This window comes from Peromyscus eremicus, chromosome 14 (assembly GCF_949786415.1).
Source record: "Peromyscus eremicus chromosome 14, PerEre_H2_v1, whole genome shotgun sequence".
Lineage (NCBI taxonomy): Eukaryota > Metazoa > Chordata > Mammalia > Rodentia > Cricetidae > Peromyscus > Peromyscus eremicus.
Window position 1 is genome coordinate 50,941,839 of NC_081430.1, and position 27,217 is coordinate 50,969,055.

The window sequence follows — 27,217 nt, forward strand, 5'->3', positions numbered from 1 at the left end:
GCGGATATCTCACACATACATGGCGTACATACATGCATACATACATATGTGCATGCATGCACATAAACACACAGAGATGAATAAATCTTTTTAAAAGATCAAGCCAGTTAGCATTCTAACATGGAGGGGTGAGGAGCACATGACTGAGGAGCAATTGACCACTGATGGCTTCTAGGGAGGGAGAGTCACTTTTCTTTAAGGGTGTGGCCCCTGGTTTACTGGATCTCCCTGCACCCGTGAGTATATGGACAGTAAAAACTGGACTCTTGGGGCTATTATGAAAAAAAGAGAGGATATGAAGTTGGGAGGGGATGGGAAGTGAAGAGTGGATATGGGCAATTAGGGGGATACATAGGGATGAGTATGATCAAAATATATTGTCTAAAATTCTCAAAGGATTAATAAAAACATTTTACTTAAAACAAATGAAAAACCAAAATACAAATCTCCTATAACTCAGACTCAGTTCTAGCCAGTAAATCTACAGGGGGCTTCTGAGGTCCACTTTTTCTTTATGACAAGAAGAACGGATTGCTGAACAAGCACTAAAATTGCTGTTTTAGTCCAATTCAAGTGTCACTTGGTATTTTTTCGGCCTCAGTTTCCTAACTGCAGCTTGGTGCTTGTGAGGTAACGTGTGTGGAATGCTCAGTGCAACATCTGACAAAGAATTGGTTCACTCCAAAATATGAGCTTGTACATGACCTCATGTGGTGCGGATTTACCCTCTCATGGAGTTCTTAGCTGCAGCAGTCCAAGTCTACCTTATATAAGTATAAATTGCTAGAGACTTCCAGTATTTCCTTTGTTAGTGCAGTTTGCAAAGTACTTCTGAATGGCTTTGGAATAAAGCTTGATAAAGCTAAGGGCTGATATGATTTCTAGAAATGTGATAAGTACTTTCTAATTTAACGATTAAATTGAAAAATGACTACTAAAGTGATTTATTATATCTTCAAGGGTGATTTTCCTGGTTAATTTTATTATAAATTATATTTTCTTCCTTACAGTGTATCATTGTCAATTATTGGAATGTCTCATGAAATATAAGCAAGAAGTCTGGAAAGTAAGTTTTAGATTAATATTGACTCATATTCACTAACTTGATTTATATAAATTGTAAAAATTACATATTATAACTTGTTTTGATCAAATTTGTACCAGTCTTATTATTTTGATGTGGTAAACCTGTACTTTATTTTTACTTGTAAAATTATCACTTAGAACAGAAACGAAACTTTAAGAACAGAGTGTCTTGACAGAATAGTTGAATGTATCTTATTCATTGAATTAGGCAAATATTATATTGCATGACAAGTATAATTTTAATTTGAAATTGCTTGAGAATTTATCTTTTTTTTTCAAATGGCAGATATGAATTGTTATTGTTAAGAAATGTGATTAGGGAAACATTTTTTTTTAACTCAGTGTTTGGTATGTGGGCATACACTGTTGTAAAAAAAATTATTCTTTGATTTGAATCTCATTAAAGGATTAATGGACAGTGCACTTTTGAACTCTCCTTGGGGGCATCGTTTGCAGGACATATAAACAGACACATGAATAAATGATGAAAATGATGGGCTAACATAATTTAATCTGAAGAGCACACCTGCATGATGGTCTCCAGGGAAACGACCCACCTTAAGCTATTAGAGTTTCTACTGCTTTGGTAGTCTCGGGTGTGCGATCTTTATTTTTATTTGATGACGCTAAGTCGGGATGTTCTTTCCTCCTGCAGGACCTTTTGTATGTGATTGCATATGGGCCTTCACAGGTGAAACCCCCAGCGGTGCAGATGCTTTTCCACTACTGGCCCAACCTAAAGCCCCCTGGGGCAATAAGCGAGTACAGGGGGCTGCAGTACACAGGTAAGAGGAAGCGCTCTGGTGGCCCGAGTTCAGCTCTCTCGTGCCACCCAGGCCTCACCCTATGTTAAAAAAGACCATACTAGACCGGTCGATATGGTCACGAGTCCTTTCTGACACTGGGTTTAAAAAGAAGGTAATTAGCCAGGTGCAGTCATTCAGGCTATTAGGGGAGGCTGAGGCAGGAAAATCAGCCGAGCCTGGGAATTTGGGGACCATCCAAGGCAACACAGCAAGATCCCATCTCTTAAGATAATCAACAGTTGAGTGTGGTGGTGCAAGCATGTGGTAATTCCAGCCCCTGGGGAGAGGAGGAAGGAGGATCAGAAGTTCAAAGTCAGTCTTGACTACATAGCAAGTTTGAAGTCATCATGAACGACAGGAAAACATGTTTCAAAACAAAACAAAACAACCCAAAGGAAAACAAGCAAAAAACCCATAATCATACCAATTTATCATAGCAGATTGCCTAAGCCCCTATCCCAGTTGCTATCCAAAGGGCCTGCATCTTGCCCACTGCTAAGATGAATTACTACAAAGCCATAAGGGACGGGAACGAGACTACAGATTTGCTCTCCTTGTCAGAAGCCCCAGCTGCCTAATTCTGTTCTTGTAAGATTCTTGGCCACATTTCCAGTGTTACCAGAAGGGTTTCATCATGGCAATGAAACAGTAACTTCAAATACAATGACAGAGTTGGGCATGGCGGCCCACTCCTATGACCTCAGCGTCCTGTAGGTAGAAGTGAAAATCTGTGGAGTTCAAGGCCAGCCTGGGCCACACAGTGGGTTAAAAGCCAGCCTGAGCTATATGAAACTCTCCTTAAAAAAATAGTGACAGATGTCTACCAAGAAACTTGCAAAAAAAAAAAAAAAAAACCAGACAGAAGGACTGACTGACACAAGGGTTCTAGGTTGCTGCTTATATATCATAAAGTATAAGAAAATTCCAGTGGCTAATGGAGTTTCTGATGTCCACACACTCCTCCCCTCAACAGTATTATCCATGTGTTTTACACTGTGGAAGGCAGATTCCAAGTGGATGTATACCAGGATAACAAGGGGCAGCAATGTTAATGCAGGGAAGGTAGACAGAATTCTTTAAAGTTGGACAGCTCTTTATTGATATTTTGTATTGTTAATAGCAGAGAGTGTTTCACTGTTGCTAGCTGAATAATTTGAATGTAAAAAAAACCAGCAAACACTTAGCATGCCAGTAGAGTAAAGAGTGAAATGGCTGAAATACTTGACACCGACCCTTTTTTGTAGGGTTCCTGACCTAAGTGTCAACCCCCTGTGGTGTGTGGATGGGTGACTGATACCAATGAGATTTACTTATATGATAATAGTTGATGAGACAACTGGGTGCCAGGCTCTGTATTTTTGTTGTTAATATGGGATTCAACACAAAAGCAGACTTCATTAAACTGAATACAGCCTAGATTCAGAAATTCATTTTGATTCAGCAAATATTCACAGGGTATCTAGATGTGGAAATTCATTTTATTCAGCAAATATTTATGGCCAAATGCTGTTGGCCAGGCATTTCTCTGTGTACCAATGAGGAAAACAAAGCAGCTTGTAGTCATTAGCATCTTGGAGCTTCCACACTAGTTGTAGGGGAAATATCCAGAGACTGCCTCCTAGGGCTCCTAGTGCTAAGGTAGAGCAAAGAGATCTGTGGGAATCACAGGAGGGCTCCTCGCTCGTCCTGGTCATAGACAAGTCCGGGGGAGAAGCATTTGTTAAGGGAGGTTCTCCAGTGAGTGAAGCTTTAGCTGGTAGCTGAGGCAGTGACAAGTATGTAACCAGACAGAGGAAACCGTGAGCGCATAAAACATGAGTTTAAGGTAGAAGGAACGGCTTGTGAGTTGGACGCAACAGACAGCTTGGTGGTGTTTAGGGACTGGAAAATGACAAGACAGCTCTGTGGAATGAGGACGTCAGTGGAAGGCTGGCTATGCTTGTGGAAGAGTTGGGGCTGTTTTCCAACAGCAAAGGGGGTTTCCTGATATAAGTTTTGGTGAGACTCACTGTCCAGAGCATCCCACAATCCCCAAAGCTGACAGTCATTTCCACTTATGGGGTAGCCAAAGCCTCTAGCAAGGACCAACCAACGCGTACTTAGTAAGATTGGTTCAGCATTTGCATGCTAAGATCAGAGCAATCCTTTCTTGTTCTCTTGGACTGACGGAGAGGTGGTTGACTAGGGGCATCACTCGGCAGTCTGTCCATGCAGTCACGAGTCTGGCTTCCCTTTGTTCACTGCTCAGTCCCAAGTGCTATGGGTAGCCGGGCACCTCCCTCACAGATGACGGGCTTTCTTAGCATTCCCACTCTAACAGACCATGAGGGGGACAGAGAGCCACAGGAAAAAGTCACCCTGTGGTCTCTGTCGCTGGGTATCTGGCACCAGATGCCTGTTGGATGTTGTTCTTGCAGCTTTATACCTTGGCATTTCCCGCTTCCATGTTAGTGTACTGGTGTCTTGATTAGGCAGCCATGTTGTTGAGGTGTAGCTTCCCTGACATTTTTAGGAGGTACACTATCACATCAGACGTTGGGGCCTCTGGCTCCTACACTTCATCTCTCTCTTCTGAAATGTTCCTTGATGCTCACGTGCAGGGGTCGTCATACAGATGTATTGGTTGAAGCTAGGCAACTCATGATCTGTTTGTTCTCTGTATTTTGACCAATTCTGTGATGTGACCGTCTGTTGAAAAAAGTTTCTTTAATGAATAAGTGCTACTTATCAGGCAAAGAGGTTCCCTAACCTATTTTCACTTTTAATGCATGCATGTGTGTGTGTTTGTGAGTGTGTGGTGTGTACGTGAGTGCTTGTATGTATGGAGGCCAGAGATCAAATGCCAGATGTCCTCTTCTCCCACTCTTTATTGTCTAAAATGAGCTTTTTCACTGAACCTGGATGCCACTGGTAGTTTGGCTGGCCAGCAATCCTGTCATATCTTTCTATTTGTACCTCTCAACGCAGGATCACAGACTCATGCATCCCTGCTTGACTTTTTACATGTGTGCTGGAGATCCGATCTCAGCACCTCAGGCTTATGCGGCAATCACTTTACTGCCTGAGCCATCCACCTCTCCAGCTGTCCCCACCTTTTATTATAAAAATTGCAGGAGCTGGAGAGATGGCTCAGCAGTTAAGAGCACTGGCTGGTCTTCTGGAGGCCCTGGTTTCAGTTCCCAGCACCCACATGACAGCTCCCAACCATATGTAACTCCAGTTCCAGGTGATCTGACACTCTCTTCTGGCCTCTGTGGGCACCAGGAGCACATGTGATGCATAGCCAGACATTCAGACCAAACACCCCTATGAATAAAATGAAATAAAACAAAAGAGAAACAAACAGTAGAGTGATTGTCTTGTTACAGCACACCAAATAGTAAATGACTTAGGGTTGTCATTTAGTTTCCATTTAACTATGGGACACAGGTGCACCATAAGGTCACATTTCTGCACAGAACAGAGAGAATGGGAGGTGCATGATAAGGCAAAGTGTGGTCTCGACTATTGGACATCTAACCCATGTTAGAGCACTTGGGTTTTGAGACACGTGCATGAGAAGGTTGAGCCAGGCCTTTTTGCTGTGCATTCCCATCCTCAGGCTCATTCTTCCCTTGAATTATCTTGATTTTGTATCTATACAACTAGAATCTCTTAAGACTGTTTTTTGGTGCAGTTGTACACACGCATGAAACCACAAATAAATGTGTATGGAGCCCTTCCCACTCTGTGTTTCTTGAGTGATGGCCTCCCTCTCCTTTCAACTGATGTTGAAAAGGTTAGTTTTACCCGAGTTTGAATTTTATAAAAATGGAAGCATCCATTACGTGTGTTTGTGTGTATGTGTGTGTGTGTGTGTGTGTGTGTGTGTGTGTGTGTGTGTATACATGCAGTATCTGTGTGCTGAGGATAACTGTTGTTTGTTTACCTTTATTGTTACACATTGTCCACAAAATTCATGTACCACAATTTTTATATCTTCTCTACTATTACTAGACATTTGGGTTGTTCCTAATTTTTGGTTGTTGAAATAATGCTACTCTGAGCATTTTTGATATGTCTTTGATGTGGAATGTATCCCTATGAATGAGCCTGCTGAGTAAGAGGCACATGTGTACTCAGCTTTAATAGATGATAAGCAGCTTCCCAGTTCAGTTATGCTAATCCACACTCTCATTAGGAGTGCATATTTACGGTACTAGCTTCATTAAACATTCTTTTATATATCATATAATTATTAGAACAATAAAATACACTTCCTTTCTAATCCACAAGACTTTTATGGATTCTTTTAAATCCATAATTTAACGTCAGTCATATTAATTGTACAGAGGGCTTTCAGCAGGACATTGCTACATGTGCTTACAATGGCAAGTCTCATTTTATTTGCCAATCTATTACATTTTTTTCAGAACATTATTGTCTTAGTCAATTGTTCTTTTACTGTGAGGAAACATCATGACCACAGCAACTCTTATAATGGAAAACATTTAATTGAGGCTGGCTAACAGTTTAGAGGTTTAGTCCATTGTCATGGCTGGAAGTGTGGCAGCATGCAGGCCGACATGGTAGCTGAGATTTCTACCTCTACCAGGTCAGCAGCAGACAGACACTGGGACTGGCTTGAGCATTTGAAACCTCAAAGCTCACCCCCTAGTGACACACTTCCTCCAAGGCTACACCTACTCCAACAAGGCCACATGCCCTAATCCCTGTCAAGTATCACCATTCCCCTAATGACCAAGCATTCAAATATACAAGCCTCTGGGGGCCATTTCTAATGAAACTATCACAGTTATTGTCTATCCTTAATGCTTAACATGTTTCCCTATAGAAATTCCAATGATCTCATCTTACATTAAAGCTCGTGATTGAGCGTTAGTTGATTTTTGTACTGATGAGAAGTCGGGATCCAGTTTTAGTCCTTGTACTTGTGGATATCCACTTTCCCCAGCATCTCTTGTTCAAGATTTTTTTCTTTAGACAATGTGTGTTTTTGGTATCTTTTTCTAGGATGAAGTAATTAGAGCCCTTTGGGTTAAATTCTCTGTCTTCTATTCCAATGTTTTTTTTTTGTGCCAATGCTGTGCTGTTTTTGTCACTATGGATCTGTAGTGTAGTTTGAAATCAGTGCTGTGATGCCGCTGGTATGGCTCTTTTTGCTTAAGATTGCCTTGGCTATTTTCATAGGTCTTTGTGTTAACATATGAATTTTAGGATTTTTTTTTCTAGATCTGTGAAGAATTATCACTAGACTTTGGAGGAGATTGTATTGGGTTTTGTGTATCACTTTTAATAATATGGTTATTTATAGAGTATTTTTCTGATCCATAAACGTGGGAGCTCTTTCTGTTTTTCAAATGTCTTATATAATATCTTTCTTTATGCTTTATTGTTTTCTTTGTAGGGAACTGTCATATCATCGGTCAAGTTTATACCTCTGTATTTTATTTTAGTTTTTGAAGCTACTATCATAAGCTACTATTTAACCAATCTCTTTTTCTAGGAGTTCATGATTGGTGTATAAAGCAACTGATGTTTTTAAATGTTGATTTTTGCACCTTGTGACTGATGGAAGCGTATAACAGATCTACGAGATTTTTGTGTGAGTGGACTCTTTAGGTCTTTTAAGAGGAGGGTTATATCAGCATAGGTATAATTTAGCTTCTTCATCTCCTGTTTGTGCCCACTTCTTCTTCTTGCCTATCACTCTGGTTGAGTTCGTAAGCACTGTAGTAAGAGAGACGATGAAGGAAAGTTGCATCTCATTTCTGGGTTTGGATGAAACATTTTCCATTTCCCCCCTCTGTGTAGGTCTGCCATAAGTGTCCTTAATTACACAGAGATATTGTCTTTCGGTTCCTGCATTCTTCATAGTTTTTAATCACAAAGGAGGTTTGGCTTTTGTCAAAGATCTTCCATGAGATGATGCTGTGATCCCTGCCTTTCTCTCATCATTGCGCAGGCTAAACCTCCTGTGCTGATTTCTAACTTCTGTGTGGTTTGTTCTTTGACCTATAGATAATTGATTAGGATAAGTTATAGCTTCATTCTTCCATGGTCAGATGACATATTTGTGTTATATGATATATACATTATATATGTACATGCTTATGTGTGTGTGCATGTGTAAATGCTCATATGTGTCTACATGTGCTCACATATGTATGTGAGTGTAGAAGCAAGAGGTTGATGCCAGGTATCTTTCTCAATCACTCTCCACTTTATTTTTATTTGTCTTGAACGAGGGTATACTGGCTGATTTTGTGTGTCAACTTGACACAAGCTAGAGTCATCAGAAAGGAAGGACCCTCAGTTGAGGAAATGCCTCCATGAGATCCAGCCGTAAGGCATTTTCTCAATGCCTTACATTGGTTGATCATTGGGGGAGGGCCCAGCCCATGGTGGATAGTGTCATCCCTGAGCTGGTGGTCCTGAGTTCTATAAGAAAACAGGCTGAGCAAGCCATGAGAAGCAAGCCAGTAAGCAGCACTCTTCCATGGCCTCCTGGTTCCAGCCCTGCTTAAGTTCCTGTCCTGACTTCCTCCAGTGAAGGGCTGTGATCTGGAAGTGTAAGCCTAAGAAAGCCTTCCCTCCCCAACATGCTTTTTGGTTATGGTGTTTCATCATAGCTGTAGAAACCCTAACTAATATACAGGGTCTCACTAAATAGCCTTGGCTGACCTGGAACTCATTTTGTAGACCAGGCTGGCCTCAAACTCAGAGCGATCCACCTGCCTCTGCCTCCCAGGTATGGGAATTAAAGATGTGTGCCCCAGTGCCTGGCTCTACCTTAGTTTTTGAGACAGGGTCTTTCAATGAACTTGAAACTCTGATTTAGCTTGACTGACAGGTGTCCTTCTGTCTCTCTGTCACCAGCTCTGGAACTGCAGGCACACTTTGCTATGTTTTGCTTTTTTATTTTGAGTGCTGGGATCAAATTCAGACCTTTATTCTTGCATAATAAGCACTTTATTGACTAATCCAACTTCGCAGTTCAACATTATTTATTTATTTTTTAATATTTTCTTTTAGGGCTGAACATATAAATATTTCGGTATAGCTAAAACAACTTGTACACTAGTCTATGTGAAATAGACTAGATTTATTACTTGTCTGGTTCGATCCGTCTATATTGTCATTGCATTTTTTGAACTTAAAATATTATTATTATATTTTATGTGTATGAGTGTTTTGTCTGCATGTATATCTGTGTACCATATGCCTACCTGGTACCAAAAAAGGCCAGAAGAGGGCTTCACACCCCCTGCAGCTGGAGTTATACACAGTTGTGAGCTGCCATATGGGTGCTAGGAATCAAACCCTGGTCCTCTGCAAGAGCAACAAGTGCTCTTAACCACTGAGCCATCTCTCCAGCCTGTCAGTAAATTTTGCTCACTTTCTCTATCTTCAGCGTGAAGCCCCGAAGGGTTTTTTTTCTTTTACTATAATCTGTAGATTTGTCTAATTCTTTCCTATTCTGATTTATTTACTATTTATATTTTGAGATGATGTTAATAGGTAGGTGGGTATATGCATATTTAGAATTCGGTCTCTTTCAGGTGAATTGAAACTTTAATTATTTTTTGAAATGCATTGTTTTTATCTTTTATGATTCTTTTTGTGTTAAGATTTACTTTGTCACAAACAAACATAGCTATGCAGAGCTTCGCAAGTGTTTGTATGGTATGATTTTGCCCCCATTTCCATCTCTCTAGTGCTGGGTTACACACCTATAACCATGACACCCACCTGGCATTGACATGGATTCTGGGGGTCCTCACGCTTGTTTGGCAAGCATTTTAGCCACGGAGCCATCTGCCCTGCCTGAAATTGAATTTTTAAAATAATACACTTTTGTGTTTCCTTTAATGCTAATCTACTGGGGACAAGTTTTCTCACTTTGTATTTATCTGAAAAAATGTCATTGTCTTGACTTTACTTACTTATTTAGCTTTTTGAGAGAAAGAAGTTCTTACTGTGCATATCAGACTAGCCTAGAATGTGAGATCCTCTTAAATGTGTTTTCTTTATGTATATAATTCTAAGCTGGTAATCATTGTACTCATACACCTTGAAAGTATTTTATGAACTTTATTTTTATTGCTGCTATTTGGATGCACACTATTGGTTATTGCTAATTTAGAGGTAACAACCCCCCCCCCTTTTTGGCTACTTGGCTATGCCCTGTCTAGTTCTGTTATTTCTACTTGTTTTTTAGGGCGATTCATAGGACTTCTCTAACTGACACTTGATGTCTTGTCAGTTTTGAGAAATGTTGGGTTTTTATCCCGGTGTTGTTTGTGATAATAGTACTTAATGAAAGTGCACTTTATATGTATGACAGGTATGATGACAGGTATTGAGTATGCTGCTGCATCAATTTTAGTAAATGTGTGATGCTCTTGTGGTCACCATGAAGACAAAACAAACAAACAGCAATAACAATAACAAAGCAGGAAATCATAGCCCGTCCCTTCTGATCAGCACACCCCTCTTGTACCCATGGGTAATCACTGGTGCAGTTTTAATAGAATTCATGTAATCATCTAATTCAGGTATACATGCAAATAAGATAGAAGACTATATACTTTTCCTGTCCGACTTCACTCATCAACACAATGTTACTGAGCTTAATCCATATTGTCAAAAGTATTACTTCTTTTCTTTCTCCAAATGTCCTATTTTTATCAATATTTGGGTTGTTTTCAACTTGGGGCCAATAGACGCAAATCTACAATGAACATCTTATGCAATTCAGTGGTTTGTATAGTAGTTGGTGATTGACTTTTTTTAAATTTAAAATGTATTATCGTTGCATGTGTATGCGTTTGATGAGCGTGTATGGGCTCGTGTGCCGTAGTTTTTGTGTGGAGATCAGAGAACAGCTTCATCAAGTTCGTTCTCTCCATTTGCTTTCACGTGGGCTTTGGGGATCGATCTCAGATCGCCAGGCTGGCTTGGGAAGAACCTCTGCGGCCCTGCCTGGGTTTCTTATCAGACACTCCATGCCAGTCCTTTCCAATCCTTGTACCCACTCAGTACCGTCCTTCCTCCTTGTTTCCTGGTCCGAGACCCTCAGAGCTGATGGTCTGGGGCACAGATGTAGAATAATACACACCGTAGCTTGTTCCTAACTGCAGGGGTATTTCACCACCATGTCAGCTGTTGGGATCTGCATCTATTGATTGATTTCAGGAAGTTTCATTTCCAGTTATTTAAAGCTCTTATCTTGAAATTTTATCGTAATGTTCATATAAACTAAAATAAATCAAAACCAGAGAGCATGGATAAAGGTTGTGCTTTTATGATTTCATCTTTTAATACTTCCTGGAGCTGAATTTTATCTATTTTTTTCTCTCTCTCTTTTAAAAAGATTTGTAGAGGATGCTTAGACTATTGATTTTAACATTAAAATGATTTCTATTTATCTATTATAAATCACCAGTTTCCTCTAAGTTTTACACTCATCATATCCAACAGGTTTTGACGTTCTATATTTTTATAAATGTTTTTGTAATTTTTTTGTCATTATGTGTATGCGTGTTCTGCTTGCATGTATGTCTGTGCACCATATGCATGTCTGGTGTCCACAGAAGCCAAAAGAGGGCAGCCATCCCCTGGAGCTAGAGTTACAGACCATTGTGAGCTGCCTGATGTAGGTGCTGGGAATTGAACCTGGGTCCTCTGAAAGGGCAGCGTAGTCTTAGCTGCTGAGGCACCTCTCCACCCCTCAGGTGTTGTATTTTTACTAATACTCATTCAGATATTTAAAAATTTTGTCGCTAGATCTTTGTGGTGTATGGGAGAGTATTGTTTAATTTCTATGTTTTTTGAGTTACAGCTATCTTAAAAATTTTATCTTAATTTCATTGTAATCATTTAACATTATTTAATTATGTCAGTTTGCTGTTTCTAAGAGGAAATCAGTGCAGCTTTTCATGTAATGCATTTTTCTTTCATCTTTCCTGGTATTTGGTATTTAATGGTTTTCTTATGCTTGGAGTGTGGTTGTCTTTGTAATTACTCTACTTGAGATCTGCTGAGCTTTTGGGGTATGTGGCTTTATGCATCTTGTTGGTATCACAAGAATTTGGGTGCCATTCTATCCGGATAGTCTTTCCTTTTCTTGTCCAGAGACTCAAAGGTATTGAATATTACCTCCAGAGTTTTATAGCCTCTGTATTTTTTTTTTTTTTTTTTTGAGAAAAAGAGATGGAGGGTGGCTGGAGAGATGGTTCAATCGAGAAAGTGCTTGCTGCACAGGTGTGAGGATCTGTGCTCAGATGCCAGCACTCACATGATAAGCTGGGTGGGGTGGTCTAAATCTGTGACCCCTGTGCTGGGGAAGCAGGGACAGGAACTCCCTGGCGTGAGGGGCCCCCGTTCCAGCTCCAGCTCCAGGGAGGAACCCTGTTTCCAAGCCTGAGATGAAGAGCGACTGAGGAAGACACTAAAGTTGACTTCTGGCTTCCATATGTGCATGCATGCGCACACACCTGCATCCGCCACACACCCACACCTACACTCACACTCACCCACAGAAACATGTCAGCACATGTGCACACAAAACAAGCTGTACTTCCGTGAGAATTATACTGACTTGTATTTCAGCCCATTGATCCCTGCTTTCTTCTTGCTGTGTACAATGTTTTTAAAAGTCCACCTACTGAATTATTGATTTTGTATGTTCCATTTCTTTTAGTACTTTTTAATAGAATTTTCATTTCTCTGTTGGAATCCTCATTTTAACAATCTGCTTGTCTATAAATTTAAACAAACCTAAAGTACTTATTTTAAAATCCTTATTTCTAATTCCGAATGGGTCTAAGTCTCCTTGTTCTCACCCCCTCCCCTCCCGTTATGGGTTACATTTTCTGAGTCTTTTGTATGCTTCATAGCATTTTTTTTTCCTTTCGTGTTGTTTTTTGAGACAGGGTCTCATATAGCCCCGGTAATCCTGGAACTTGGTGTTCCAGTCGAGGCTGACCTTGATCTCTCGATCACCCTTTTGCCACTTCCCAAGTGTTGGGACTGCATCCTTGCCGCTAAACTGTAAAGAAAATATTCTCAGCAATGGAAGAGATTTTTATGTCTTTTTTAAAGCTTGAGTATATTTAAAAAGTCTTCCTATGGCTTTACACATGAAAAATCTGCTTCTCCATGGAAGATATGTAAATATTTGTCCATTGTTTTCTGGTATGTAGAATTATGGAAGAAGAATTTTAGACCACTGTGGTTTTTGTCTTTTATAGAAATCTCCTTGTTTTTCTTCATTTGTTTTTAAAAATTTCATAAACATTTTGAGGTTGAATATCTTTTCCTTGATGTTTGTCTATAGCGTGAAGCACGTTTTTTATTTTTTACATTTATTTATTAATTTTGCATGTATGTACATGTGTACATGTGTACATGTACCATAACACACAGGTGGCAGTCAGAGGACACCTTGTGAGATTTAAATCTTTCCTTCCATGAGGGTACTTGGGCTCGAACTCAGGTCCTCCTGCTTGGTGGCAAGCATCTTTACCCATTGAGTACCTCACTGGCTCCCAGTGAAGCCCTTTCAATGCAAAATTTGGGTACTTTATCAAGAAATTTTTTCTCTAACGAAGTGTGAATTATTGCCTTTCTTCCAATTATTCAGACATGTTCCTCAGGAATACCAATGATTGTTCTGTATGTCAAATTTTTGTTTTGTTTTGTTTTTTCAAGACAGGGTTTCTCTGTGTAGCTTTGGGGCCTCTTCTGAAACTTGCTCTGTAGAACAGTTTGGCCTTGAACTCACAGAGATCAGCCTGGCTCTGCCTCCCGAGTGCTGGGATTAAAGGCGTGCGCCACCACTGCCTGGCTGTCAAAATGTTATCTTCTGTAATCTGTAGCAATTACTATCACTAATTTACATATTTATTTCTCTTCTGGATTCTTAGCTTCTCACTGCCTCTTACTCTGTAACTTACTCCATCCTAACCTAGCATCAGCTCCAATAATCTACTGTGGTGGTGCAACCCAGTTATCCCAATATACAAAGGCAGAGGCCAAGTTCTGGGATACAACAACAAATATTTTTTTTTTCTTTAAGCAAGGATTTCTAATACTGCTGTTTTATTTTTAGTTTGTGTACATTTTAACCATGTCTTACCCAACTCCATTTTTGTCCCACTCTGTTCGTCTCCCCAGAGACTTTGAATTTCTATGTGTTTTTACTTCTGATTTGAGGAGGTCATGTGTGCTCTGGCACACACAGCTTTCATGTGCTCATCCATAGAGTAGAAAATTCTCAGATATGTTTCCTCCAGTCTTTGGCATGTTTCCTTTAATGTAATTTTTTGGTTGATCTTTATTTTTTGTCCAGGTTTTCAAGGCCGCTATATCTCTAGCCTAAACAGGAATTTTACGTTTTGATATATTAAAATTGATCAGTGTCTTCTTTAATGCTTCCTTTGTCTCTATGAAGGTTGTAAAGAAATTCATTTTCCTCTCTGTTCTTATAGTATTAAGGATCAAATCCAGGGCTTTGTGAGTGTCAGATGAGATCGCCATCCCGAACCACACCTACCCTCTTTTGCTTTGTATTTAGGGGCATGGCCTCACTGAGGCTGGCCTGAACTCACTCTGTGCCTAGGCTGACCTTGAACTTCTCCTCCTTCAGCCTCCTGAGGTAGCTGAGATTATAAGTTTGCATCAGTAGACACATCAAGAAATTCTCCTGTGCATCTGGAAGTTTGCTATTTTACACTATGATCCATTTGGAACAGATTTTAGGACCAGTGTGAGAAGGAACGGTGAATTTCTCTCTAAAGAGACTCAATTATTCCAACTCAAGTTGTTGAAAAATATTATCTTTTTCACATTGAATTGATTTTGATTTTCTTCTTTGGAAAGTAATTGACCACCTAGTTTTCAGGTCTATTTCTAAAACAGTGTCTTTCTTTTGCCCTACCTCTCTCTTCTAGTGCCATAACTACATCCTATCACCTCAGCTCTATAGCATGTTTTGAGGGGTTGTAGAGATGGTTAGTCAGTACAATGCTTCCCATGTAAGCATGAGGCCCTGAGTTTCAATTTCCAGCACCCATGTAAAAAGTCAGGCGTGGAAGTGCATACTTGTGACTTCAGTATCAGGGAGGCAGATGGGGGGGACTATCTGAGGCTCACTGACTGGCCAGTTTTGCTGAATTGGTGAGCTCCAGGATCCCTGTCTCAAAACATACAGTGGAGACAAAAAAATTGAAGAAGACAGTTGATGTTGATCTCTTGACTTCACGCACGCCTGAGTGTTCATGTATGTGCATGTGCAGACACACATGAAATGTACACATGCATACACCCCACATAATAAAGTATATTTTGAAATCATGTGATGTCCTTCACATCTTCATGGATCTTGTTATTTCTATAAAATAATCTGCTTGGGTTTTTTAATAAGAATTTAAACCTATATTGAATATATAGGTTAGTTTGAGAAGATTGATATTTTTACAATATTGGGCCTTTAATTTATAGACACAGACCATGTCCCCCTTATTTAGGTATTTTAAATTTTTCTTTCAGCAATGTTTGCTCTTTTTTTGTGTATAGATGTTAGAGTTATTTTGTTAAAATTATTTGTAATGTTTTATAGCTTGAGTTGTTACTGTAAATAATGCCATAACTTATCCTATTTGTTTGTTGCTAATGTATAGAAATGACTTGATTTTGAGCCCTGAACCCTTGATACAGTCGCGTGCTAAAAATTATGTGCTCTGAAAATAAAGATACTTCCCCCCTTTCTTTTCACGTGTCTCTCTGTGTGTTGTGCTAAAGCATTTGTATGTGTGCTCACATGTGTGTGGGTACATGTGTGTATTCCTTAGTTCAGAGGCCCCGGGTTTTCTTCAGTCTTTCTCAGTTGTTCCTCCCAGTTTTTACTGGGGTGGGGTCCCTAAGTCTAAGTGAGAGCTCACTGATCTAGCTAACCTTGCTAGCCGGCTTTCCACAGGGATTCCCCGTCTCCACTTCCAAGCCTGACATTACAGACTGGCTGCTGTGCCCGCCCCCACCTACATCCCTACTTACGTGAGCTCTGTGGATGGAACCCTGAGTGCTTGAGCTCTGTGGATGGAACCCTGAGTGCTTGAGTGGCAGGTGCCTTAACTGCTCAGCCGTCTCCTCGGGCCCAATAAGGATGCTTTTAAGTTCCATTTCCTTTTTAATCCATTTATCTTTGTTTCAGCCACTCTCCCTGCTCTTCGTTCTTTGCATCTGTCTTTTTCTGTCCTTCCTTCTGCACTACCTAGGACCATACAAGTGACAGACACTGAGAATGGACATCCTTCACCCCCCCCCCCCCCAGCTATGGCAGGGGAGTATTGAGGTTTTACCATTAAACATGGTGTTAGCAATAATTTTTTCACAGACACTTTTCTTGAACATCAGATTAAGGCAATTCCTGTTTGTTCTTCACTGAGATTGTTAATGAATGAAGATCAGTTTGGGATAAATGTTTCCTCTTTTTGCTGAGCTGACCATAAGATTTCTTCTTTTTATGCTCCTAATGTGGCAAATTACATTGATTTGATTTGCATTTTTTGAACCAACTGTGAATTACTGGGATAAAGTCCATATTGTCATGCTGTACTTTATTGCTAAATTTTTGTGAAGTGTTCTTGAATCTGTATTTGTGAGGGGCATTTATAGTTTTTTAATTGCCATGTGTCATGTGGCCCTGTTGACAGAGCAATTCCAGTCTCATGAAATGAGTTGAGAAGAGTCTTAAGCACTTCTCTTTTCCAAGTCTCTGTAGGAGTTACTCTTCCATGGGATCCTGAATTCCAACTGAAGCCATCTGGACTCAGGGGGTTTTGTTTGTTTGTTTTTTAGCGGGGAGATTTTAAGTTATGAATTCAATTTCCGTGACAGTTGTAGGGTTACTTGGAATTGATAGTTTTCATTGGGACATGTTTTTAAATTGTGTCTTTTGGAGAATATGGACATTTCGTCCAGTTCTGTTGGTGTCTATAGAGCTTCTGTGACCCCTACCTTTCATTCAGACGTGGGTAACTTATATATTATCTCATGAATTTTTTTTCCCTCTTCACCAGGTTGTTAGAAAGCTTATCAATTTCATTGATTTTCCCAAAGAACTGGCTCTTGGTTTTATTCGTTCTCTATACTATTTCTCTGTTTTCAGTTTTACTGACTTCTGTCTGTATCTGTATTACTTTCTTCCTCTTTTTAATATTACACTTGATTTTGTATTTTTCCATCTTTATAAAGAAACAGCATAAATGTTTTTAGTCCTTTTGTATTTTTACCATAAGAATTTAAAGCTATAAATTTCCCTTTTCGTGTTATTTCCATTGTATCTCACAAAATTGTTATGTATGTGAGGAATTTGTTATATTGTGGTATTGAATACTTTCTAACATGTCTTGTGAGTGTTAATTACATGAATTATAGCATGAGTCGAAGGGGAACTTTAACTCAGGTGTTGTTTAGAAGTATTTTAAAGTGTGTGAATATTTAGGATTTTTCCAGAAACTTCTGTGTTGTTGCTTTCTAGTTGAATTCCAGGGTCATCAAAGAACTTGTGAACACTATGTGCTGTAATTCCATCTAAAGTTCTGATTCTTATCGTGCATCTTAGTAAATGTTACTCGCGTGGTTTAAAATACTGTGTATTCAGGGTGATTTGTACAGAGAATCCTCTTATTATTAATTATTGTGTGAGAATTTTGTTTCATCTGTTCAACGTTATTGATTTTCTGCCTGTTCATTTCATCAATTACTGAATTGAGAAAAGAGTGTTAAAATTGATAGCTGTCATTATAGACTCCTTTTGTTGGTTCTTTTCGTTCAATAAATGCACCTGCCTTCATGGTTGGTCCATGCCTTGCTCTCTTGGCCCTTCCATCTTTATGGAATACCATTCTTTTTTCTGCTCATATTCCTTGTCCTGGGCTCAGCTTGCCTGACCTTTATATAGAGACTCCAGATTCTGCATGAGTGTTTACATGGCATAGTTTTCTGTTTATCCATTTTGTGTGTATTTTGAGTGTTTCTCATATGGGTATAATAGAGTCATGCTTTTTGAAAGACTCTCATTTCACAGTCTCTGCCTTTTAGATCAGTTATGTACAATGTACCCATTGTCCAGGTCACTCACAGTGTGATTGCTGAGGGGGTGGGCTCATCTTCGGCCCATGGCTTTATGATTAGCTCATTTGTTCTTTACTAACATCTCAACTTTTGGGATTAATTTTTGAATATTCAATTTTATTTCTATATTGGATCAACAGTGTTTACTTATTTAAGTTTTTTTCTCTAAGGCTTGCGCACCGTTAACTGATACAGGAATGCATTTCTACTTGGCCCTTGTTCCTTTTCTTCTTTATCTCAGATAGCTTTTGTTTAATGTATATTTCGGGGGAAAATTTTATTAGATATAGAGTTCTAAGCTGAGACTTTTTTCTTTTAGTCTATGTGGTTCTAGTGTCTTTTACTGTGTGTTTTAAAATTTGTTTGTTTGGTTTTTGGTTTTTCGAGACAGGGTTCCTCTGTGTAGTTTTGGTGCCTGTCCTGGATCTCGCTCTGTAGACCAGGCTGGCTTCGAACTCACAGAGATCCACCTGGCTCTGCCTCCTGAGTGCTGGGATTAAAGGTGTGTGCCACCACCGCCTGGCTTTAAAAAATGTTTTAAAGGATATATTAATTATACACAATAGTGGATTTCAGTATGGTGTTTTCATATGTGTACAAATGTTCTCCATCTCATTCACCCCACTACCATCTCTTATGCTCCACCAACTGCCACTGTTTTCCTTCCTTTTCCGGCTAGACCCTCTTCTACTTTCATAGCCTTTTCTTTTGATGACGTAGTGAGTTCAGGAGGGTTACTTACAGACGCATGGGGGAGGGGTTGCTTACAGGAGCGCGGGAACCTTCCCAGTGACCCCACCAATCAGAAAATCTTTTCCCTGTACTGCCAACGATTAACTGTGTAAATCCTCAGCCCTATGGGTCCCTTCCCTCTCCGTGAGAGGTTGTTGACAGGGCTTGTGCAGATCTTTCTCAAGCGGGTAATCACAGCTGTTGTGCGTTCCATCCATGTCGTGCCGGGAAGTCAGTGTTCCACACCATGCCCCCATTTCCTCCAGCTCTTACATTCTTTCTGCCCTTTCTTTCATGATGTTCCTTGAGCCTGGCGTGTGTGTGTGTGTGTGTGTGTGTGTGTGTGTGTGTGTGTGTGTGTGTTATTCCATTTATAACTGAGCATTCAACAGTCACCTTTTCTCATCACTTATACTGGTTATGAGTCTCTGTACTGACTTCTGTCCATTGCAAATGAAAGCATCTCCAATCAAAGCTGATAGCAGCACTAACCTATGGAGATAAACACAGGTATTTAGAAGGCACTTTGATGGGCACATCATGTACATTTAGCAAAACAACAAGATAGCTTCCCTTTTAGCACTTATGATCCCCCGCCCCACTCTCCCAGCTTGAGGCTTTGACTGTGTTTATAGTAGCAGACATGAATGCCCTCCTGTGGAGTGGCCTTAAATGTCACCAGAGAGTGGTCACCTACACTCTAACAGAGGCTACACTCCTTGCATCATGCCTTGCTGGTTAGTACTGCACACAAGGCCTAGGGCTGGGTAGCACTGTTGATAGTTTTCCCCAGCAGTCTGCATAGTACCTCCCAGCATTGTGAAGGATAGCCAGGAGGCAGGAAACTTCCAGACCAGTGTTAGCTTGACCTCCTTATGTCCCAGTTTGCACTGTTTTTGAGAAAACATCAGCAATCTTTCTTATCTTTATTCTCCTATAAGTAATGTCTCTTTTGTTTTTAATGGCTGCTTTTAAAAGTTTTCCATCAATTTGATTTTAATGAATTTTGATGTGTTTCCCTTCGCTGTGTCTTGACAACAACTTCTTGAGCTACTAGGATCTTCTTGAGCTTCTAGGATCTTCTTGAGCTTCTAAGTTAGTAAGTTTCATCAAAGTTGAAAAATAACTGAAGTGGACTATCCTAGAGCCTGTTCTTAACTCAATGACATGGGTAAAATGGATGAAAAAAAAATGAAAGGAATTGGTCCTTTCATACATTTCTCTCACCCACAGAGCAGGAGTCATGAGAACATTGATACAGTGTCACGGCTATTGCATATGCTGATCTATCTGTGCCTGTGCCTTAGTAGTGGACATGTTTTAAATATGACTTATTCTCGTAATAGATGGGTTTAGGGAGGTCAGCAGATGCCACTGTGTATGCCAACCCTGCTTTGACTTGTGGTGACTAGAGTTCAGGGGGAAGAAGGATTGAAGATTCATTATGAACTCAGCAGGAAGAATGCTGTAATGGAATAGTTATGTCTTTCATGAGTATAGGTTGGAGAAACAGGGCATTTGTCCTATGTACTTGCAGCAGGGTACAGTTTAAAGGCAGTTGTGAAGTTTCTCCCATTGCAGAAGGAAATTTGCTGCTGGTCTCCACCTCTTGCTTTCACTACACGTTGGAGAGAAATCTGATTACATAATACCTATACTCAAATGATTCTTCATTTACTCATTTCTTTTTCCCTCAAAGCAAGCCAAAACAAATCTGTAATTAGAGGACTGTTTTCTAGTCAATACTTCCTGTCCCCTTATAAAATTAATTGTCCTGTTTTACCATAAGATGAGAACATGGCCATTCAGAAAGGGTACATTTTTAAGCATACAAATGTTTTACATCATTTAAATGACAGCGTGCTGTTCAGCGCATTAGACTGTGTAAAGGGCAGTTTCTGGTTATGAATGTTTCCTGGTCCATCTCAGGCCACTTTGTGTTTTTCCTTGTTCTTTATATATTACTGGGCTAGGGACTTGGGTACAGGTATCAGCAGGCTAGCTGAGGTTCAGTGTTTCAGGCAAGACATTCATCTTTCCAGTCCCCTGTGAAGGAGAGGGGGTGGGAACTGGAATGGTGGAGAATCCCTTCTGACCCATCACGTCATTACCCATTTGAAAAGCTCCTAGTGCTAAAAGCATAGGACATTTTGTTTGCATAGCGCTCCATAGTGAGGTGAGCCAGGGTCGAGAAGCTAGTGTTGCAAGTTCTAGTCTCAGCTTGGATTTACCCAGTTTGTGACCATATCGGGCAAAATAATCTTTTAAAATTTAACTTATTTTTATGTGATGACATGAGCTGAGGAATCTGCCATACCTACCTGCCGAGCTGTTGGGGAATCCAGTGAAAATATCCTTGGGGCACCCTGAGAACTCATCAATGCTATAACATTGTGAGGTATTATGGTCCTGAGTACCTCACCTGCTACTGGCTTTCTTTCCAGGGAAGGTAGATAGAGTCTACCTTCGCCATGTCTTTGCCTGATTTTAACTTTTTTCGTAGGTGATTGATTCTGTTAGGACACCATCTGATGATGTTTCTATGTAGGATAAAGAAAACTAGTGAACTATCCACTGTGTTTTTTTACTGGGGCATAAACAATTTCAGTGAGAGATCTTCATTGGCTCTCTTTTGCTTTACAGCTTGGAATCCCATCCACTGCCAGCACATCGAATGCCACAATGCAATTAACAAGCCGGCTGTGAAGGTACTGCTTCCCAAGCTTGGTTCTCGGTGGTTCAGTTAGTAGAGTAAACTGCTGAGTGAACGGAGTAAGTTGCATGCATCTCCGTAGCTCTGTGGTTGATCTCAGGCTCTTCTGTGTTCAATGCAGAATTGTATTTGGGCAAGAGTAATGATGGTGTCTGTGAGTTGGGGCTGTGAATTCATAGCCAAGTGTGGTATGACATTGAGCTAATTATCAGAAGAATGCTGATGAACACATACCTTGTCTTAACTGGCTTCTATCTGAGCCAATACATTCAGAACCCGCCCCCCACCCCGACCCCCGTTCCTTATATGTTATCACTTCAGAGGGTCTGCTATGTGACTGTGCAAATTTGAGAATGGTAAGACAGAATAGACAAAGTTGTTAAGTCCTAGCTCAAATCATGGATGTGGATAGCTGACAAAGAGGTCTGCAGAGCATGCACACAATAGGTCACACTAGAGGTAAGGAAACTGTTTCATGGTGCCAATGGGCAGCTAGCATAAAATTAGAGACAGAGCTGGGTACCCTAACTCTCAGCTTCGTTCTTTCCTGTACATATTGTTCAATCCTATTGCAACCGAGTCTTAGAAGTTGGATATTCAGAGGAGTAATCACACGTCTTAACAAACAAAATTGCTCGGAGTCTATTTGTTGGATGCAGGATACACGGGTGGCTTGAGCAGGTTGGGATTTGCACGGGGGAGTGTCGCACTGTGAGCAGTGGGTGCTGGCTGAAGTTAGGAGCATTTACGGGTCCTCTTGAGAAACTGGTGGTGTTGGAGTCTGTTTCCTTTGTCTAGGCAGACTGTGTTGGTGCTTAAGTAATAGAAAATTAGCGCTGTCACTGATAGGGACAAAGAACAGGTAAAGTGAGACCCGGTAACTAACAACATGCTGTGTGATGATGGTAGCATTGCCATCTCCACGCATCATCTATCAGAGGATTTCCTTGTGTCGTTAAAGTGGATGCTTGCCTTTAATGACAGAAAGCAGAATGACTCCTAAGCAAGAGCGGATGACCGTGAGCTGTGGACGGAAGCCCAGGCTTTGCATGCATCGCATATTCTCTGAGCTTAAGAAGGTGTGGGGCTCCAAGTCATTCTTTGTATGAGGGTGTTCGAGCAAACACATAGTGGATTCCATGTGCTTCACGGAGCTGGTGGCGTTTCATAGCAGGGAGACCCACATGGCTCCCACTTTTATTTTTGTATCTTTACTTCCCTCTTCTTGCCTGCTACAGGTTTCTTCAGTTATTTTTTCCTTACTTTTATGCCAGACTGCATTCTCTAGAGTCCTCTGGCATCCTGGTTAGTAAATGCTTTCTGGCTATCTAATCACAGAAAGGAGAAATTAGATTTTTCTCCTCTTCTAGGCAGACAGCCCAGCCCATTCATCTGGGTTGACCTTACTTTTGTGCCAAAAACCAGTCCTAGAGGCCAGGTGCAACCAGCCTGCCTTTGGTAGTTTTTCTTTATTGTGAGAAAATCCACATAGAAATTGTTCAAATGTAAAAGTAACCATTTGAAAGTAAACAATTGGCATTCAGTACCTTCAGATGTTTGCAGCCACTACCTAGATCTGCCCAGAAGAGATCCTCATTGCATACTTCTTCCTGCCAAGTCTTTTTTTTTTTTTTTTTTTTTTTGAGCACCAGTGTTTCATTTTATAAAAAACTAACATTCCGGGCAATGCTTTCTGTGTGGGGCCATGTTTTGCACTATAACATGCCTGCCTCAGCAGGGTTTACTCTTCACAGCATGGCTGCACCTACGGGCCCACCACCACCACAGAATACACAGATGCAGGGTCTCCAGTGCCCGATGCTCGTTGGAAAGGAAAGCTGAGAGACTGTATAGTATGACACAGATTCAGTGTATTTAGATACAGGTTCACATTGGAGTTGAAAAACAGCCAGAAATACCCATAAAAATGTCATCACAGAATGAAGGAGGGTGAGATATTTGAAATTTTTCCTTTATCTGTCTTCCTGAGCCTGTACACTGGGCATAGATTATAAACACTCTTTTATTTTTTAAGACAGGGTCTCATTAAATGGCTTTGCCTGGCTTAGAACTCACTATGTAGACCAGGTTGGCCTCATCACTATGTAGACCAGGCTGGCCTCAAACTCCAAGATAATCCATTTGCCTCTATTTCTTGAGTGCTGGGATTAAAGGTGTTGTGTCTGGCCTACAAACAATCATTTTTTGTTGTTCTTTTGTTTGTTTGTTTGTTTTAATGCAACAGCCAGACACAAACATATTAGTAGAACAAAACTGACCATGCATATTAATTAAGTAACGTAACAGGTCAAAAGTGAGTCAACCAGTCTCTAATGACGGTCATTCTAACATCCCAGGAATTTTTCCTTTTGAGTGGAATGGAAAACTTATCTTTGTCTGGCGGACATGTCAATGACTTATTGGGAAAGAGTGAAGTAACAGTGCTCAGGAGATCTACACGGGATGCACAGGGATGCTTGGGGAAACATGAGTCCTCAGCAAAGCCCACTCTGCCATCGACTCTCTGCAGTCTGAGGCTTTAATGATTTGTCCCAGGGAACAGCACTTTTTAAGTAGGAGCCGACCGTTGCCATAGGGATAGGGCTGAAAACAAGTCAGAACTTAAAGTCTTATATCACATTCCACTTTTGGTTATTCCTGGTTCCGTTTAAAGTTCACTTTATGAAATTGGCTGAAGCCCAGAGAATTATGTAAGACAGGGTCAGCAAACCATGTACTGCTGCTAATGTGGCCACCACTAATGTGGCTGCTGCTTGTTATTGTCAATAAAGTTTTATTGGGATGCAGCTTTGTTCATCTGCTTATGGAGTGCTTGTTTTTATGCAACACCTGAAGAGTTGAGTGGTTGTGACAGAGGCTATTTGGCTCACAAAACCTACAATACTTACTCTTTGGCCATTTGTGGAAAAACTGCCACTCTCACAGACCAAACCGTTAATTCACTGTTTCTAAAGAATCAAGAAATTTACATAGGAAATATTTCACAGTAGATTGTTAGCATCAGCTAATATGCAATTTATGAGCTTTGTTGGCTTATTTATTTAAATCTAGCAGTTTTGGTATTGATCCTGTCACTAGAACGTCTCAAGATTTTAGCTTTGAATTATAGGTGGGGTTGTAAATGTAGGTCATTCTTCCCCTTTAAATCAGTGCACAAAGCTAAAGACAGCGACATTCCAGAAGTGTTTGTGTACCAGTCGTATTACCTGGGCACTCAGCTAAATCATAGGCATATTATTCATGAGCACAGACACAGAATGCTGGATGGCTTTTGGAAATACTGGAAACTTTAATTGATGGAAAGTTTAAGCAGTTAGTCACCTGACTCTTGACCTGATTGAAAACATCTAGACATCCTGACACTGTAACATGAACACTTGTGTCTCTGTGCTAGGCACAGACAACAAGGCCGGGTGTGTGTGTGTGTGTGTGGGTGCAGAGGGGTGGTGGTGGTAAATGAGCTGCTGGCTGGGGGCGGGGAGAAAAGTGAAAAACGCAACACTGAATGTGTGAGTCCAAGTTGAGTTTCAGGAGCCAGGAAAGGAACCCCTCAGTGTTAGATTTCCTGCAGACATCTCTGTTGTCAGCATTTTGATGCCAGTTAATGATTTTGAAATCTTAACGATGGATTTTCCTTCTCCTAAAGAGAGATTGCTGGGCTTGTCACCCATATAACCCAGTTGAGCAGCCCGAGAACAAGGGCATTTTTCAGCTTTGTGGCAGGAGGGAAGATTGCTTGACAGTGTTTGATACTTGAATTGCAAATAGCCAGACAGAGGAACCCTGGCAGCCACATTTACATCCCCAGTGTGGGCTCCTCAGCAGAGCAGGTGGGGTTTACTAAAACAGTTTATTCTAGCTCGATACTAAAACTCTGTCATTGTCAACACACGGTATGCATCTTGTAGGTTGGGGATGTGATATGCGGGAGCAGGAACGGTGACTCTGCATTGTCATTTGTTCCAGATGTGTATAGACCCTTCCTTGTCGGTAGCTCTGGGTGACAAGCCACCTCCACTGTATCTCTGCGAAGAATGCAGCGAGAGGATTGCAGGGTAGGTATGAGCCCCTCTACCAGACAGCAAGGGAAGTTGTCTGCACCGAGGAGGTTGATCACTCAACTTCCCTGCCAGCCTTGCTGTGGCTTTGAGAGATTAGTTTGTCTGACGTTTATCGCAGTGAGCTGTTATTTGGGCTGTTTCAGCTTTGAGAAGTTGTCACGTCTGTCTTTAGGGAACACAGGAAGGCAATGCTATGTAGTGGAGCAGCTCTGATTTTGAAGCCGCCCCCCCTTAAGAAGGCTGCAGAGAAAGCGCCATGCTGGAGGAAACTGGAGTTTCTAAAGCCTGCACTCCAGGGGCCTCTTTGTCCTTGTTAACTGTCCTTCAAGGTCTCACTTGGCTTTGTGCATATGGCCCATGTTTTGGTTGGTGTACCTAACATCTGGAAAGCATCATTGAAAGACAACTGAATATGAGGAAATGCCTGTAATTTATAGATTGACTGGAATGCATTAGATGCTTTAAAAGTTTATCATGATAGCGCTCTTAATTCCACTCCCCGTGAAAAGCTTTGAGCAGTAGTGTATAACACACAGACGTGCATGAACATTCCAGTGAAGCTCAGAAACCAATTTCATTTTTCTTCCTAGGGACCACAGCGAGTGGTTGATTGATGTTCTCCTGCCACAAGGTAAGGTGTTCTTGGGAAAGGATGAATAATGAGTAATCATGACTAATGACATGGTTGATTTATCTCCTTTTGTGCTATTTTATAAAGACAGCAACCAAAGCCTCATATTTTAGGAATATTCACTGACCTGCAGCATTATATCAATGTCTTGCTTATAATATTGTCTAAACACTTAATGACAAGGGAAGGAGCTATCAATTCTACCAAAAATTAAGGTTGGATATTACAATCAGCGTTATATATGACTTAAGCCCTGCTGAGTTGTGTCTTGAGGAATATTCTGTGTGTTGAACAGATGCTACCAATGACGTGTTACTGTGCTGGATCAGAAAGGGAACCATGGTTCCTTTTTCCTGCTACTGTTACTGGCTCTGTATTTTGGGGGGCAGTGCCCTTTAATTGCTCTGAGAGCTTGTCTCCCAATCAATAAGATAGGGGTAAAGCATATCTAGTGTACTGTGATAAAAAGATAAGATGTGTGATGCTCCTTGGAGCCCATTAGAGTCTGCTAGGAGTTGATAGGTCTCTGTACACAGAGAGCGGCTATTCCAGCTTCCTTATCAGGGCTGTATCGAAAAGCAAAAGTGCTCAGGAAAGCTGAGGACAGACTTGGGTAGGAAAGCTGCAAGCATACTGACACCACACATACACACACACACACACACACACACACACACACACACACACACACACAGCACAGACTGTGACCATAGACACAGATAGTGAAGGGACAAGCAGGAGAGACCATGGGAAGCCTGATGCTGACGAGGGCCATGAACTCCTGTTTTTGTTTAGATTACACTACTTCTTTGAAATCCAACTTTTTAATATTAGGTTATCTCAACTTTAAGAGAGGAATCAATTTAATGAGTGCTACCCGTAACACAGAGCAATGCTGGCAGCCTCCATTTCCTTCCAGGGACATTTTGAAAATTTGCTTCATCTATAGGAAGATATGGGCTTGTAATGTGGACAGAGGCATACATCAGGCTACTTTTCTAGTGAGCCTCTGGCTCTCCGATGTTGG

General features: G+C 40.7%; 1 protein-coding gene across 2 annotated transcripts in view; it reads left to right on the forward strand.

The window, feature by feature from the left end:
* The window catches only part of Unc79 (unc-79 homolog, NALCN channel complex subunit), a 192,915-nt gene that overhangs the window by 23,743 nt on the left and 141,955 nt on the right, over positions 1-27,217 (forward strand). For both annotated transcript variants that reach the window (XM_059279488.1, XM_059279489.1), the window contains exons 4-8: positions 1,011-1,066; positions 1,742-1,871; positions 21,408-21,472; positions 25,465-25,553; positions 26,150-26,190. In XM_059279488.1, coding sequence (XP_059135471.1) covers positions 1,011-1,066; positions 1,742-1,871; positions 21,408-21,472; positions 25,465-25,553; positions 26,150-26,190 — 381 coding nt within the window. The remainder of the gene's footprint in view (positions 1-1,010; positions 1,067-1,741; positions 1,872-21,407; positions 21,473-25,464; positions 25,554-26,149; positions 26,191-27,217) is intronic.